Source organism: Podarcis erhardii (genome assembly GCF_964252035.2).
Source record: "Podarcis erhardii genome assembly, chromosome: 8".
Classification (NCBI taxonomy): Eukaryota; Metazoa; Chordata; class Lepidosauria; order Squamata; family Lacertidae; genus Podarcis; species Podarcis erhardii.
In genome coordinates, this window is record NC_138499.1 from 720885 (window position 1) to 734455 (window position 13571).

Below are 13571 nucleotides of genomic sequence, written 5' to 3' on the forward strand. Positions count from 1 at the left end.
AGTGTCCTGTCATGTTTATTAATAATAATTAGTGACTGACTGCTATGTCTTCTATGAAAGAGGGCAACCAAAACTGCAATATGTTTGCCCACAATAGACGCATCTCGCAGGCTTGAAGGATGGCCTTCTACCAGGGGAGCCAACTTCCATGCTAAATCCTTCCTCAGAGGCTTGCTGCCACATACTCACCCCTGACAAGGCCCATGGGCTTGTCGGTGGTGGCGCCAATTTTGTGGAACTCCCTCCTGAGGGACGCGAACCTAATGTTCCTTCCCTGGTATTCCAAAAAAGAGGCTAGGGCTGTGTCACTCTATAATGCTTTTGGACTAGTGAGCCATCTGGAGCAGAATTGTGCTTTATTATTCCTTTCGACATCACCTTGCCAAAAAAGGTTTGTATAGTTCAAGCTCTGGTTTCCCAGTAGTGATGTATGGAAGTGAGAGCTGGACCATCAAGAAGGCTGATCGCTGAAGAATGGATGCTTTTGAATTCTGGTGCTGGAGGAGACTCTTGAGAGTCCCATGGACTGCAAGAAGATCAAACCTCTCCATTCTGAAGGAAACCAGCCCAGAGTGCTCACTGGAAGGACAGATCCTGAAGCTGAGGCTCCAAGACTTTGGCCACCTCATGAGAAGAGAAGACTCCCTGGAAAAGACCCTGGTGTTGGGAAAGATGGAGGGTGCAAGGAGAAGGGGATGGAGAGGATGAGATGGTGGGGCAGTGTTCTCGAAGCTACCAGCATGAGTCTGACCAAACTGGGGGAGGCAGTGGAAGACAGGAGGGCCTGGCGTGCTCTGGTCCAGGGGGTCGCGAAGAGTCGGAAACGACTAAACAACAACAACAACATTCTTTTCAATGAATTTGCGCTGGTTTTGCTGTGGAGATATCCTAGGTTGGTTTTAAATTATTAGCATCTTTCTTGTGGCTGCTTCATACGGAAAAAGTAGCGGGCAATTTTTAAAATGAAATGAAATGAATAATCCTGCTCATTTTAAAGATTGCCTGAACTGCTTGGCCTTCCCAGAAGGAAAAGAATTGCGGCTGCACTGGCTAAGCTGCCAGACACGCGCGGCATCTCTCGGACGGCGCCCTCCCCCGCCCTCTGGGAAAGGGGCGTGGCCCCTCCCGTTGAGTGACAGCTGCCCCGCCCCTTCTTTGTTCCCCGCTCGGCTCGACAGCGCCTTGAGGCGGCCGCCAATGAGAGCCCGGCCTATCCCAACGGGTGGGGCTGGAGACATGCCGTTGATTAGCGTGCAGAGGAGCCACTGGGATGCGTCAGCCCGAGTGATGGGCACCCGTTTGGTCCAATGGAGATGGCGGATCTGGCTGGCGCCCAATGGCTGCCCGCGCGGGGCGGAGCCGCTCGCTCTTGTTGTCGTCCTCTGCTCGAAGCCCGAAGAGTCCAGTCGGTGGCTGCGCCTGACAGGGAAGAAGGCAGGAAGGGAGGCCCGGAAAGCGACTCCGCGTCGGGCGCTCGACCAGCGGCCTCGTCGTGCCGAGCAAGCGGGGCCATGGCCGGGTCTGCGGGGCCCCCGAGGGCCGCCTGGCGGAGACGGGCCCGGGCGGCGGCTGAGGCGGCCACGCCCGCTTCGAGTTCCCCCCGCGGCCTGCGCTGCTCGGCGGCGCGCAGCCCCTGAAGGAGGCGGCGGCAGGTGGGTAACGGGGCCCGCGCGGGGCCTGCCCGGGCCGCGCGGGGCGGGACTGCGCTTCCCGGCATGCCCTGCGCGGGGCCGCCTCGGCGGGCGCCCTCCTTGGTGCCGCGGGGCATCATGGGAAGCCGAGTCTTTGGGAGGCCCGGCCGGGGCGGGACGTGGAGTGGGAGGCCCGCCTCCTTCGCGGGGAGTTGGAGTCTCGGGGGCGGGGCGAGCGCTTCTCTGGGTCTTGGGCGCTCGTCCTCTGCCCTCCGCGGAGCCGAGCCGCCTTCCGCCCCCGAGGCTGAAGCACCCGAAGTTCCTCGGGGGCCTGGCCGGCTTCTGAGCCCTGCACCGCGCGGGGTTGGACTAGATGACTCGGGGGGTCCCTTCCACCTCTCCCGCCCTTCGGTGTATCCTCTTTCCCATCCCAGCCAGACGCGGGTTTGCATGAGCAAAGGAAATGCTCGCTAGCGCCCCAGAACGTTTCTCGCAAACCCCATTTCCCTTAGAAAATCAAAGCAGCAAGGACCCCACAAAATCTCCAGGAGGATTCTTTGGACACATTTCTAGGTTCACCATTTGATCGTGTAACCTTTCTCTCTTCTCTTTTATTGCTGTCACATCCACCTGCACCACATCCGCTTTCTTCTTAACCTCACGGCTCTCAGATAATTTCCCACCTGCCTCCTCCACAGAGACTGTTATTTTAGTTAAGGTAGATCTGGAGGCCAAGTGCAACTGAGTGCATGGAATTATGGCTGGGTGGCATTTTGGGAGTTGAAGTCAAGATGGGAGGTGTCAAGGCTTGGGTATCACAAAACTCCCCCCTTTTCCACTAAAGTATCTCACAGGTGCTGACTAGAGCTGGGGGGGGGGTGTCATCTGCATCCCTGTATGAGCCACTGCCTTGCTGGTCTTCCAGAGCCAGTGCCGGCCTCCTTCCCTGTCTGCTTTTTTGATATGCTTGAGTATAGTGTCCCCTTGTGGGTGGGCAGCAGCAGATCCCAACGTCTTCTGTTCCTCAGAAGTGTCTATTAACAGGCCCTTCTCTCTCTGTCACTGCCAGGAAGTTCCAACCTAGAAGCGGTAATACTGAGAATTTAGTCCAGCGCCAGGAGGTACAAAAAATGAAGCTGTTGGAAAACTCAAGTTTTGAAGCCCTAAACTCCCAGCTGACGGTGGAAATGGGAGATGCACACATCATTGGCAGGTGAGTGGCAAGGCAGCTCCTGAACTGGGCCAAGGGTGCTTTTCTGCAGCTCAGAGGCCTCTCCAAACTGAGATACACCCTCACCTCCCCAGCTGAGTCTTGCCTGTCTTCCCTCAGGATTGAGAGCTACTCCTGCAAGATGGCCGGGGACGACAAGCACCTCTTCAAGCAGTTCTGCCAGGAAGGGCAGCCCCACGTGCTTGAGGCCCTGTCCCCACCTCAAACCACCGGGATCAGCCCCAGCAGGTATGTGCTGTCTCTTCCTCGCCCCACACAGACGAGGCAGAGCTGGCTCGTCATCACCAGCTTCACTTGGCCTTGCAGGTCGGTGGGCTGGCTAAGAGTTCTGTAAGCCAGGAGAGTCTCACCGTATAATTATTATTGTTGTTGTTGTTGTTTGTTTATATCCCACCCACCTGGCTGGGTTTCCCCAGCCACTCTGGGTGGCTTCCAATAAAATATTAAAAATATTGCCGGGGGGAACTCAGAACTTCCTGTTCTCGGCTTGCTGGGGCCGATGGGAGATGGGAGTCCAGTAACACTGGAGTCCCCCATTCTTGGTTTAATGCTACATGAAATGCTGCTGCTGCTCCCTGGAGCATCCCAGGCCCTGCCCTTTCTCAACTGGTGCTCTGAGGCTGTTGTGTCAAGATCATTCCGCACAGCCCAGATCTTCCTGCACCTCAGCATTGGGGAAAGTGCATGGCCGACTCCAAGGCCACGACCTGATGCCCGCGGTAACTGACCCCATCCTGTCCCTTGTGTGCTAGGCTCAGCAAGAGCCAGAGTGGCGATGAGGAGGGCCCCCTCAGTGACAAATGCAGCCGCAAGACCCTCTTCTACCTGATAGCCACCCTCAACGAGTCCTTCCGCCCTGACTACGACTTCAGCGCTGCCAAGAGCCACGAATTCAGCCGGGAGCCGAGTCTCAACTGGGTAAGCCCCCACCCTGCTATGATAATCTGGCCTTCAGACCCCACACAAGTCAGCAGATCTCTTGGCCCTGCTTGTCATCCTGGGTCTCATAGCCCCACACGTGATAGAAGCTCTCCAGCACTGCTTTTTGCAGCATGGATGCCTGCCAATTCTTCACCCCCTACCCCCCCCACCCCGCATTCAAAAGTGCCAGGGTCCCAGGGAGTGGCTTCTAGAGAAGGCAGGGCAGGATTTCCTTCACATTGAGCTAAAGGCTCCATCTCCCTCCCATTTTTTGCCCTCTTCCCACAGAGGAAGGGGCATCTTTTGCCCCTGAGATGCTTGGGGTGGGGAAACATCCGCCTGGCATGAAACCCCTCCCTGAGGCAGTTCTGCTGAGAACCTGCTTCCTGCCTCCCTCCTAGGATTTTTGCAAACTGGTGAAAAGGCTACCTGTATGGGATGGATCAGGCCAACCCGTTGGCATATCTGGTCCCTTTTCCAGCTTGGATGCCCCTGGGTCCCACCCAGCTCTCCCGCTGGAAGCTGCATCTGCTGTCCTAGACAGGCCCCACCTGTCTATCTCTTGAAGGATGCCCCTCTGCAGTCCAGCTCAAGGCTGGGGCTTCCCTGGCCCCTTCACCTGGTCTAGGACTGGGAGGAGCTGCATCCTTTCTGTCGGCCACGCTGTAGCCGCCTGGGGACAGTGCAGGGATGGGGGGGGCAAATGTACACATGCGCCCCTTCCCTCTTGGCAGCACCAGGCCCTCACCAAGCTCCCCTCTGGGTCTGTCTCAGGTGGTGAACGCTGTGAACTGCAGTCTCTTTTCTGCTGTGCGGGAGGATTTCAGGGCCCTGAAGCCTCACCTGTGGGATGCTGTGGACCAGGAGATCGGCCTGGCGGAGTGTGACATCTACAGGTGGGCTCCCACTGCTGCGCTCGGGCACCAAGGGGGGGTGGGGTGGGTGGGTGCTGCTTTGCTAGCAGCCTGCCCTGTGGAACACCCTCACATCAGAGGTCAAGGAAATAAACGACTATCTGTCTTTTAGAAGGCATCTGAAGGCAGCCCTCTTTAAGGAAGTTTTTAACGTTTCATGTTTTATTGCTTTTTAAATATTCTGTTGGGAGCTGCCCAGGGTGGCTAGGGAAACCCGCCAGATGGGTGGGGTATAATAATAAATAATAATAAATTTTATTTATATCCTGCCCTCCCCAGCTGAAGCCGGGCTCAGAGCGGCTAACAAATTATTATTATTATTATTATTATTATTATTATTATTATTATTATTATTATTATTATTATTCTGCTTTTTTTTCTGCCCATGTAGCTACAACCCGGACCTGGACTCGGACCCCTTTGGAGAAGAGGGAAGCCTGTGGTCCTTCAACTACTTCTTCTACAACAAACGATTGAAGCGGATTGTCTTTTTCACCTGCCGTTCCATCAGGTCAGGGTCCCCGCCAAAGTGGCAGGTTTTGAGGCCTCCCCAACCCCCCTGCTCCCTGGGTCCCCTTCCTGGTCCAAAGGGCAGCTTGAGGCCTTGGGAGACATAATGTGGTGGGCTTCTCTTTCTGCAGTGGCTCCACATACCCTCACCCCGAAGCGGGAAATGAGCTGAACATGGATCTGAGCGAGGATGATGCGGAGGAGGAGGAGGAGGCGGCCGGCCCCTGCGACGAGGACGGGGCCAGCCTTGAGGAGGATAGGTGAGGGGGCTTGGTGTCAGAGGCCCGCTGCCCCCACTGGAGTTTGCCAGAGCTGGACAAGGCCTAGGGATCCCAGCTGGGGACAGCAGCAACCTCTTTGTGGCCTGCAGCTCAGGTGGTGGCCCCTCCTGGGAGCAAGGTGCTGGGGGGCTTTGCTTCTCCCTGTGGCTGGAGACAAAGGCCGTGGGGTGCTGAGGACCTCCTTTCCCGTCTGCAGGAGACAAGTGATCTGCATGTGACTTCTTGGGCTCTTTTGCGCCCCCTCTGAAGACAGCTCCTCCAGCGTGTTCCCCCAGACTAGCCCGGCATCGTCGTCTTGCTCTGCCTGTTGGCCCTGTGGATGCTGCCTGACCAGCTGGTGCCTCCAGACTCCTAAGGATGCTGCCAGCCAGTCCCTTTGCCCGCCTGCAGGCTTTGGCACCCCTGCAGCTCTGGAAACTTTGTCCGGCCCCCGAGAAGCACTTTTCTGTTCCAAGTGGCGTCGGAGCAAATGCCCTCCGTTCATCTGCAGTAGCAGCTACAGCAGCCATGGTGGGGAGGCTGTCCTTCTGGGTTTGGGGCTGTGCCTCTATCCGCTGGACCCTCTCAGACTGACCCTCCCTGGAGATTTGTCCGTCAGTTTCAAGTGTCTGTGGCCCCTTTCTGCTGACTTCCAGATGCTACAACCTGCTAAAGACTGCACAATATGCAGAAGCTGGATTTCCTGAGGATGGCATCTCCCCCTCCCTTGTTTTTGACCGCAAAAGACTTTGGTGCCGAGTGTCCTGGACTGGCAGAAGTCAGGGGTTGGGCACCTTGGTGGCTTGGCTGCTTTGCTTTCCCCCAAGGGCTCATAGAGTTTTATTTTTATATTCCAGCCCAAACCTCTGTGCTCATGTCTCCCCCGTCCACCCTCCCTGACCCTTTCCAATGCCAGCCTCCTTCCACCTGATGCCCACCTCTCCCTCCTTTCAGGCTCCACTCTGTAGCCCAACGGACTCATTTCTGGGTTGGTAGGAGGGAGCACTTGGTACCTCTGCTCAAGAGCTGAAGGAACATTGGTGCTGGCAGAGCAGAAGGGGGCTGCTCTCGTGTCCTTGCCATCATACTATGGGGCTGTGAAAGTGCCCCCCTTTCTCGCTCCCCCCTTTCTCTTGCACTGACTTGGATTCCCTCGGGGGGGGGGCAGGGTGTCTTGCCGTCTTTTTTGCAGTCTTGTGATCTGATTCCAGAGGGCTATGGCTGTAGGGGCCTCTATCCCTTGGCTTCTCATCTGGGCAAAATCACTCCAGGCCCACCATTTGGAGCAACCTGCCAAGAACAGCAGGCCTGGTCCCCTGTTTGCCCCCCCCCCAAAAAAAGGTTGAATTGAGAAGTAGCCTGCCTTTGGTCCCCTTGAGGCTTCCCCGCTGCTGCTTCCCGCTGCTTCCCTTGCCCCTGTGCTAGGCAGCAAGTGATTTTGGAGCACCCCTTTGCCTCTTTCCCTTTAGATCTACTGGCTTGTTTGCCACCTCCTGTTTAATTCTGTTGCCTAGCAATTTTATTGTTGCAGTTATAAACGTTTTTCTCCCTGCGACTTGACATCATTCTGTTTCCTCGAAGGAGCATCCGGATAGGGGGAGAGGGTGCCAGAGGGAAGGGTCTGCTCTGTGACTGCCCCCCACAGCCCTCTCAGAACTTATTTGTTCCCTGGAAGCCGTAGCTTTGAGCGCAACAGGTGGGGTGTTGTGCGCTTCTGTGGGTCAGCCTCATCCTTCAGGATTGCTCTTGCATTTCTGGCCCAGCCTCTTGCTCTTTTGGGGGCAGGCAAAGAACAACAGAGCAAAATGATTTCTAGAATTCTCTCCCTGTCCCTGGTAAGTCTGCCTTGATATCCCAGTGGTGAATTGTATGTGTGGACAGACAGAGGGTAGTTTTGGAGGGTTGGGAAATAGCACTCTTGCCCCTGAACTGGCACAATGTCAGGGGTCTGGGTCTGGACCACAGTGTGGCTCACGGGTTGGGGTGTTGAGACATCATCCACATGCGCCAGTGCTCTGAGGCCTCTTCCTCCACCCTGCCAGCAACATGCAAAGGTCAGCCAGTCCTGGCTCACACCTTGGTAGAGGGACGTGGGGCAGTTGTATCTTCACTGAGCCTAGACAGTCAAGCCTTCAATCTAACTGGTTTGTATGTGTGTTTGTGTGTGTGTTATTTATTTAAGACAGTTATATACCATTTAATCAGTAGCATTTCTAAGTGGTGTCTAAAAACCATATAGACATTGAAATAATAAAAGTATCATAAACTAGAACACTTCCTTAAAATGCCTGCTGGGACAAGAAAGTCTCACCAAGGAGGGTGTCTGTGTAATCTGAAGCTTGCCCCCCTCGCCTCCACTGCATGGGGTTACTGGGGGAGGAGCAGCCTCAGGCCAGAGCTGGAGGCCCCGTCTTCAAGAGGAACCTGCAAGACCACACCCAGGAAGCCAGTGTTTTTTTAAAAAAGAAAAAAGGCAAAGGACCCCTGACAGTTCGTGAATGACTCTGGGGTTGTGGTGTTCATCTTGCTTTACAGGCCGAGGGAGCTAGCGTTTGTCCGCAGGCAGTTTTTCCGGGTCATGTGGCCAGCATGACTAAGCCGTTTCTGGCAAAACCAGAGCAGCGCATGGAAACGCCATTTACCTTCCCATTGGAGTGGTACTTATTTATCTACTTGCACTGGTGTGCTTTCGAACTGCTAGGTTGGTAGGAGCTGGGACACCCCATTGTGGGGATTCGAACTGCCGACCACCTGATTGGCAAGTCCAAGAGGCTCAGTGGTTTAGACCACAACACCACCCATGTTAGCCTGTGCCAAAATTCGATTCTGGCAAAAGACCCTCTGCGTTGGATTACTTCAGTCCATTGGTGCCAACTGGGTGGGAGAGATGTTGCCAGTGGTGACTCTCAACGTTTTGCATCTGCTTCTTCACTTCTGAAGTTCCTGTTTCTCCATTGACATTTGAGAGGGGGCAAAGTTGCAGCACTGCAAGCTTCAGACCAAGTCTGCCTTAATTTGTGGGACAAGGGGGCAGCTCCACCAAGTGCTGGGGGGGGGGAGTAATCTGGGGGACTGCTCACTAAGCCTGACTGCTCACTGACCTCCCCCTCAGGGTGGTTGTGAGGATGAAATGGAGAGGAGAACCGTGCAGGCCGCCTTGAGATCCTTGGAAGATAAAGGTGGTGTATAAAGGAAGGAAAATAAAGGACACCTGGTCAGCCACTGTGAGGAAAGGATGCTGGCAGTTTTATATTCTTATGACTCCTTGTGGTAGGGAAGGCTAACGGAATTCAACTGGGCCTGCCTCAATTTCAGCTGCCGGGTTCAAATGTCCGTCCTGGTCAGTATTCCCCCTCCTCCCAACAGAAGTCCCACAATGTTCCTTAAAAGCTTGCTCTGGTGTGTGGGGGGGGGTCACCTTCTGTGGCACCTGAATGCTTCCTGCGCATCATTTCCCTGTTCCTGCTGGTTCCAGGAAGCCACTGGGGACACAGACCATTGGCAGCTGCTTGGTCTGGTGCCAGTGCTGTGCGACTCACGGCCCTTAGCCTACGCTTTCTCATCTGGGCAAAATCACTCCAGGCCCACCATTTGGAGCAACCTGCCAAGAACAACAGGCCTGGTCTCCCGTTTGCTCCCCCCCCCCCAAAGGTTGGATTGAGAAGTAGCCTGCCTTTGGTCCCCTTGAGGCTGTTGCCCTGCAAGGGGTTTCTAGGGTGCCAGCACCCAAGTTTCCAGCGGCAGGTGTTTGGAAGCATTGATTCCTCGCAACGGGGGGTGCAGAGCAGAGCCACCATGGAGGCAGAGCAGAATCACTTGGGCTGGTAGCCATTGGGATCTAGCGCCAAGGGCCTTCTGGCGGTTCTTTTTAATTTCTTTTTTTAATTTATTATTTATACCCCGCCTCTCTGGCTGAGTTTCCCCAGCCCTCATTGCGAGAAGTGAGGTTACAGGGAACCAGGCAGAGGGCCTTCTCGGTGGTGGCACCCGCCCTGTGGAACGCCCTCCCATCAGATGTCAAGGAAATAAACAACTATCCGACTTTTAGAAGACATCTGAAGGCAGCCCTGTTTAGGGAAGTTTTTAATATTTAATGCTGTATTGTTTTTAACACTCAATTGGGAGCCGCCCAGAGTGGCTGGGGAAACTCAGCCAGATGGGTGGGGTACAAATAATAAATTATTATTATTATCGGTACCCCTTTGTCTAATTCTCAAAGCCATCCAACCACTGTCTCCTGGGGGAGGGAGTTCCACGGTTTAACTGCGCTGTGTGAAGAAGGACTTTCTGAATCTCTCAACGTTCAGCTTTGTGGGATGTCCACAAGTTTCAGGGTTGTGAGAGGGAGAAAACTCTCTTTCAACTTTCTCCATGAACTTCTGTCCTGTCACCCCTTAATCTTCCTTCCCCCAAAACTCTGCAGCTTTTCTTCACAGGCGAGTCTCTCCATCCTCTCTCCTGCTGCCCTTCAAGAACTCATTCCGAAAGGTGGGCACTGAAGGGGGCAGAGCCTGGCTGGGGGGCCACGGCCTGGCTTCCTGCTCCTGGCGGTGGGTCCGTGAGAAGCCGCTCCTCCTCTGCTAACAATACGGAGCCCCCTTTGGAATTGCACCCTCTCCCTAAAGCTGCACGGGTGTCATAGAAGGAGGACCCCTAACTGAACTGAGTCCAGATGCAACCTTTCTTCCTCCTCCGGGGCTCTTGAGGAAACTGACCCCTTGTTGGGGTGAGAGACGGCAGCCTCATCCTCAAAGACCTCCTTGGGTTGCAGGGTGGGGCAGTGGTTAGAGTGCCCTACCAGGATCTGGGAGAGACAAGCATTCCAGTCCCTGCTTAGCCGTGAAGCCATGACCGTGGAGGCCAGTCGCTGCCTCTCAGCCTAGCCTACCTTGTCAGGTTGTTGTGAGGAGAACACGAGAAGGAAGAAAACCCATACGGGCCGCCTTGAGCTTGAAGGAAAAGGTGGGGTGGAAACCCAATATATAAGTAAATAAATAACAATAAAACTTTTTCATCAGAGAAGGCAGGCCACAGCCCGGCCACCTAGGAGACCAAAGGGATGCTCACTATTCTGCAGGGACGGGGAGAACTAAGCTGGCCGCCCTCCTCGCCCGCCCAAGGTTGGCATCCCTGGGCCAACCTGCAAGTGCGGACAGGCAGGGACCTCTGTTCCCTCCTGAGGACTGGGTGGCATCTCATTGCGCCCCCTCTGGGTGTGCCAAGCCCAGCGCCCTGCCTGGAGGGCTCCCTGCGCCCGCCTGCATCCCTCTCCGGTTGCGTTTCCTGCCCTGAGGACCAGGCCGGGCCTGCCCTGCTAGTCAACAGAACGCCTGTCTCCATGGCAACGAGGCTCGGCCGGCCCAGGCTCCCGCAGGCCCCAGGTAAATGCTGCCAGCTTGCAGGTGGGCAGTGCGGAGCCCCAGGAGCCAAAGGAGACGAGGGGAGGCTCTCCTCCTGCTGCCACCCCCCAGGGATGGGGCTGGGCAAAAGCCTGGGCAGGGCCTGGCACCCCTGGAGGTGCCAGCTCCTCCTCCCAGGTCCTGATCCTGTGCCCTTCCTGGAGGCAGCCTGAGCTGCAGGCAGCCATGCTGAGGCCTGTGAGGGCTTCCTGAGAGAAACGGGGCTGTCAGGTGTTTGGGCCTGAGCTCCAGAGGGTGCTCATCCAGAGGGGTACCTCCACTTTTTGGGGGGGGGAGAAGCTGTGTAAGAAATGGGTGCTATATCTTTTCACTGAGATCTCTCTGTGTGTGTCATTGGGGTCTTCTGATGATACACTGGTCTGCATTTTGTGGATTTGCATGTTATTCTGAGCTCCCCTCGCATGGAAAGCGCAACTCACACATTGAACAATTGACTAGGCTGTTTTTTACGTTACTTTTAAACATTTGCATTTCATCATCTTACCTGCCCTGGAAAGATTCTGTCTGATGATGGGATGGATATTGATATCTTGTTAAGGAACGTGCATCTCTTTCCCCTTGCCCCTGCCCTTTGACTGCTGAGATAGGATGCTCTCTAGTTGTGATTGTAACTGGTTTTAAACTGTTTTTAAGACTGAATTTTAAATTGTTGCAACCTTCCCTGGGACCTTATGGTGAAGGGAGGGTGAGAAATAATAATAATAAATCACCATCGGGACAAAACTCATGGTGACTTTATGGTTTGTTAAAGAATCCATGGTTTAGGTTGATGGGCGATGAGACCTAGGATGTGTGGCTTCCTTGGGTGGCTCTCATTAGATCTTCTCCCCAATTCCCTCTGACAGGCCTACTGTTGTGGGGAGAACTGAGCTGGATGTGCATACGAAAAAGCATGGTACCTCCAATAAATATGGACTATAATTTGCAATTCCGCCTTGTCGCTTCCAACAGATGAAAGAAAGCCCTCTGCATTTCTACAGAAACACTCTCATGGTTAATGGTTACCCAGGGTGGCTGGGCTTTTAATAACATCATTATTAAAAATATATATTATTGCTACTTTTCCAGGTTCCAGTGCGGACCCCGTGCCTTGAAAGCTGGTTCCAAGTCCAGCTTTGCAGGTTCTAAGACGGCGTTTGGTTCCCTTTGCCCTTCAGCATCCTCTGTGTGGATCAGCTCCTTTGTTCTCCCCTGATGTGAGGAGTCTGCTGTCCAGAGCAAGACAGAACTTACAGGGACGATGGAGGCGGAACGCAGAAGCTGTAAGCAGGGTTGCATCAGGGTGGGGTGGGGTTTATAGCAGCCCTGGGGGGGCCAGACCCTGCCCCTGGGTGTGTTCACCAGCCTCATCATGCTGCTGAGCTAAGCCAGGACTGGTCCCCGAGGTGTGATGCTCTCAGGGGCTTGTGTGGGGAGGGGGAGACCCAGAGATAAATAGGTACAAATGAGTAAGTAAAGGTAAAGGGACCCCTCACCATTAGGTCCAGTCGTGGCTGACTCTGGGGTTGCGGCGCTCATCTCGCTTTATTGGCCGAGGGAGCCGGCGTACAGCTGTCAGGTCATGTGGCCAGCATGACTAAGCCACTTCTGGCAAACCAGAGCAGCGCACGGAAACGCCGCTTACCTTCCCGCCGGAGCAGTACCTATTTATCTACTTGCACTTGACGTGCTTTTGAACTGCTAGGTTGGCAGGAGCAGGGACTGAACAACAGGAGCTCACCCTGTTGCGGGGATTCAAACTGCTGACCTTCTGATCAGCAAGTCCTAGGCTCTGTGGTTTAACCCACAGCGCCACCCGTGTCCCCCTGTACAAATGAGTACCTCCTGTAAAAAGGGAGAACAGAACAGCACCTCACAGGGGTGTGGAGGGAGCCGATGGGTCACGTGTGAGTGACATCGTTATCAGTTCCCACCTTCCTCCAACAGCCACTCGTGGAGGGCGAAGGAAGCGACTGCACCTGTCCTTAGAGCCCTTTGAAAATACGAAGGAGGTGGAAGCGGAGGAGGAGAAGCAGAATGAGCCCCAGCCAGTACCCAAGGCTCAGCCAAGCAGGCCGTACCTGCACTGGATCAAACTCCAGAAACGCCTCCGCCGCGCTCTGGACCTGGTACATTTCTTGGGGAAGAAGCCGGTCTGGCCAGGGGGATCCAGGTGTGGCAGCTGTATCTCAGTGAAATCCTCAGCACCTGGGGATCAGGAGAGGAGAGGTGCCAGGGCACCAGCCGCTTGCACCTGCTCAGAAAATGGCACCATGCACCTGTCTCAAGTATCCTCCTGCTGCTTCAGGTGTCCCAGAGATGTTTCCTGCCATTGCAAACAGGCTTTTGGAGGGGGCTCACATGAACCCTCTTGTGGAAGGGAACATCCCGTGCCTTGAATGGTCATCCGTTGGTACCTTATTCCTCTCTTCCTGCTCCCTGCAAATGTGCTCTGAATATCAGGGGCCAGCAGGATGCCTGGGTGAGCCCTCGAGAAAGACCCGAGTGCCTCAGGGCTCTCCTCTCCTCTTCTCATCTGGGGCTCCAGGCATTCAGAGGCATTTTCTGCCTCCAACAGGCGGCAGTAAAACACAGCTGTTGAAGCGAGCAGCTTTTGCTCGCCTTTTACTCCATGAATGTGGCACATCCCCTTTTAAAGAAATCTAAGTAGGTGACCATGACAGCATCTTTGGGGAGCAAATTCC

At 54.8% G+C, this 13571-nt stretch overlaps 2 protein-coding genes across 2 annotated transcripts in view; both read left to right on the forward strand.

The window, feature by feature from the left end:
• The first annotated feature begins 1385 nt into the window (after positions 1-1385).
• On the forward strand, positions 1386-7022 carry MAF1 (MAF1 homolog, negative regulator of RNA polymerase III). Its single transcript, XM_081874508.1, has 8 exons — positions 1386-1652; positions 2701-2844; positions 2962-3090; positions 3615-3780; positions 4558-4679; positions 5089-5208; positions 5339-5467; positions 5685-7022. The coding sequence occupies exons 2-8, from the start codon at positions 2762-2764 to the stop codon at positions 5704-5706; spliced, it is 771 nt and encodes a 256-aa protein (XP_081730634.1). The 5' UTR covers positions 1386-1652; positions 2701-2761; the 3' UTR covers positions 5707-7022.
• Positions 7023-10730: 3708 nt separating this feature from the next.
• The window catches only part of WDR97 (WD repeat domain 97), a 37490-nt gene continuing 34649 nt past the window's right edge, over positions 10731-13571 (forward strand). Inside the window, exons 1-3 of the mRNA XM_081874915.1 lie at positions 10731-10848; positions 11956-12149; positions 12814-12995. Coding sequence (XP_081731041.1) covers positions 12128-12149; positions 12814-12995 — 204 coding nt within the window. The 5' untranslated portion in view covers positions 10731-10848; positions 11956-12127. The remainder of the gene's footprint in view (positions 10849-11955; positions 12150-12813; positions 12996-13571) is intronic.

Coding starts and splice junctions, on each gene's coding strand:
- MAF1 (XM_081874508.1), top strand. CDS start 2,762: ATGAAGCTGTTGGAAAACTCAAGTTTTGAAGCCCTAAACTCCCAGCTG. Junction 3,091..3,614: donor ACCGGGATCAGCCCCAGCAG/GTATGTGCTGTC, acceptor CTTGTGTGCTAG/GCTCAGCAAGAGCCAGAGTG. Junction 4,680..5,088: donor GCGGAGTGTGACATCTACAG/GTGGGCTCCCAC, acceptor CTGCCCATGTAG/CTACAACCCGGACCTGGACT.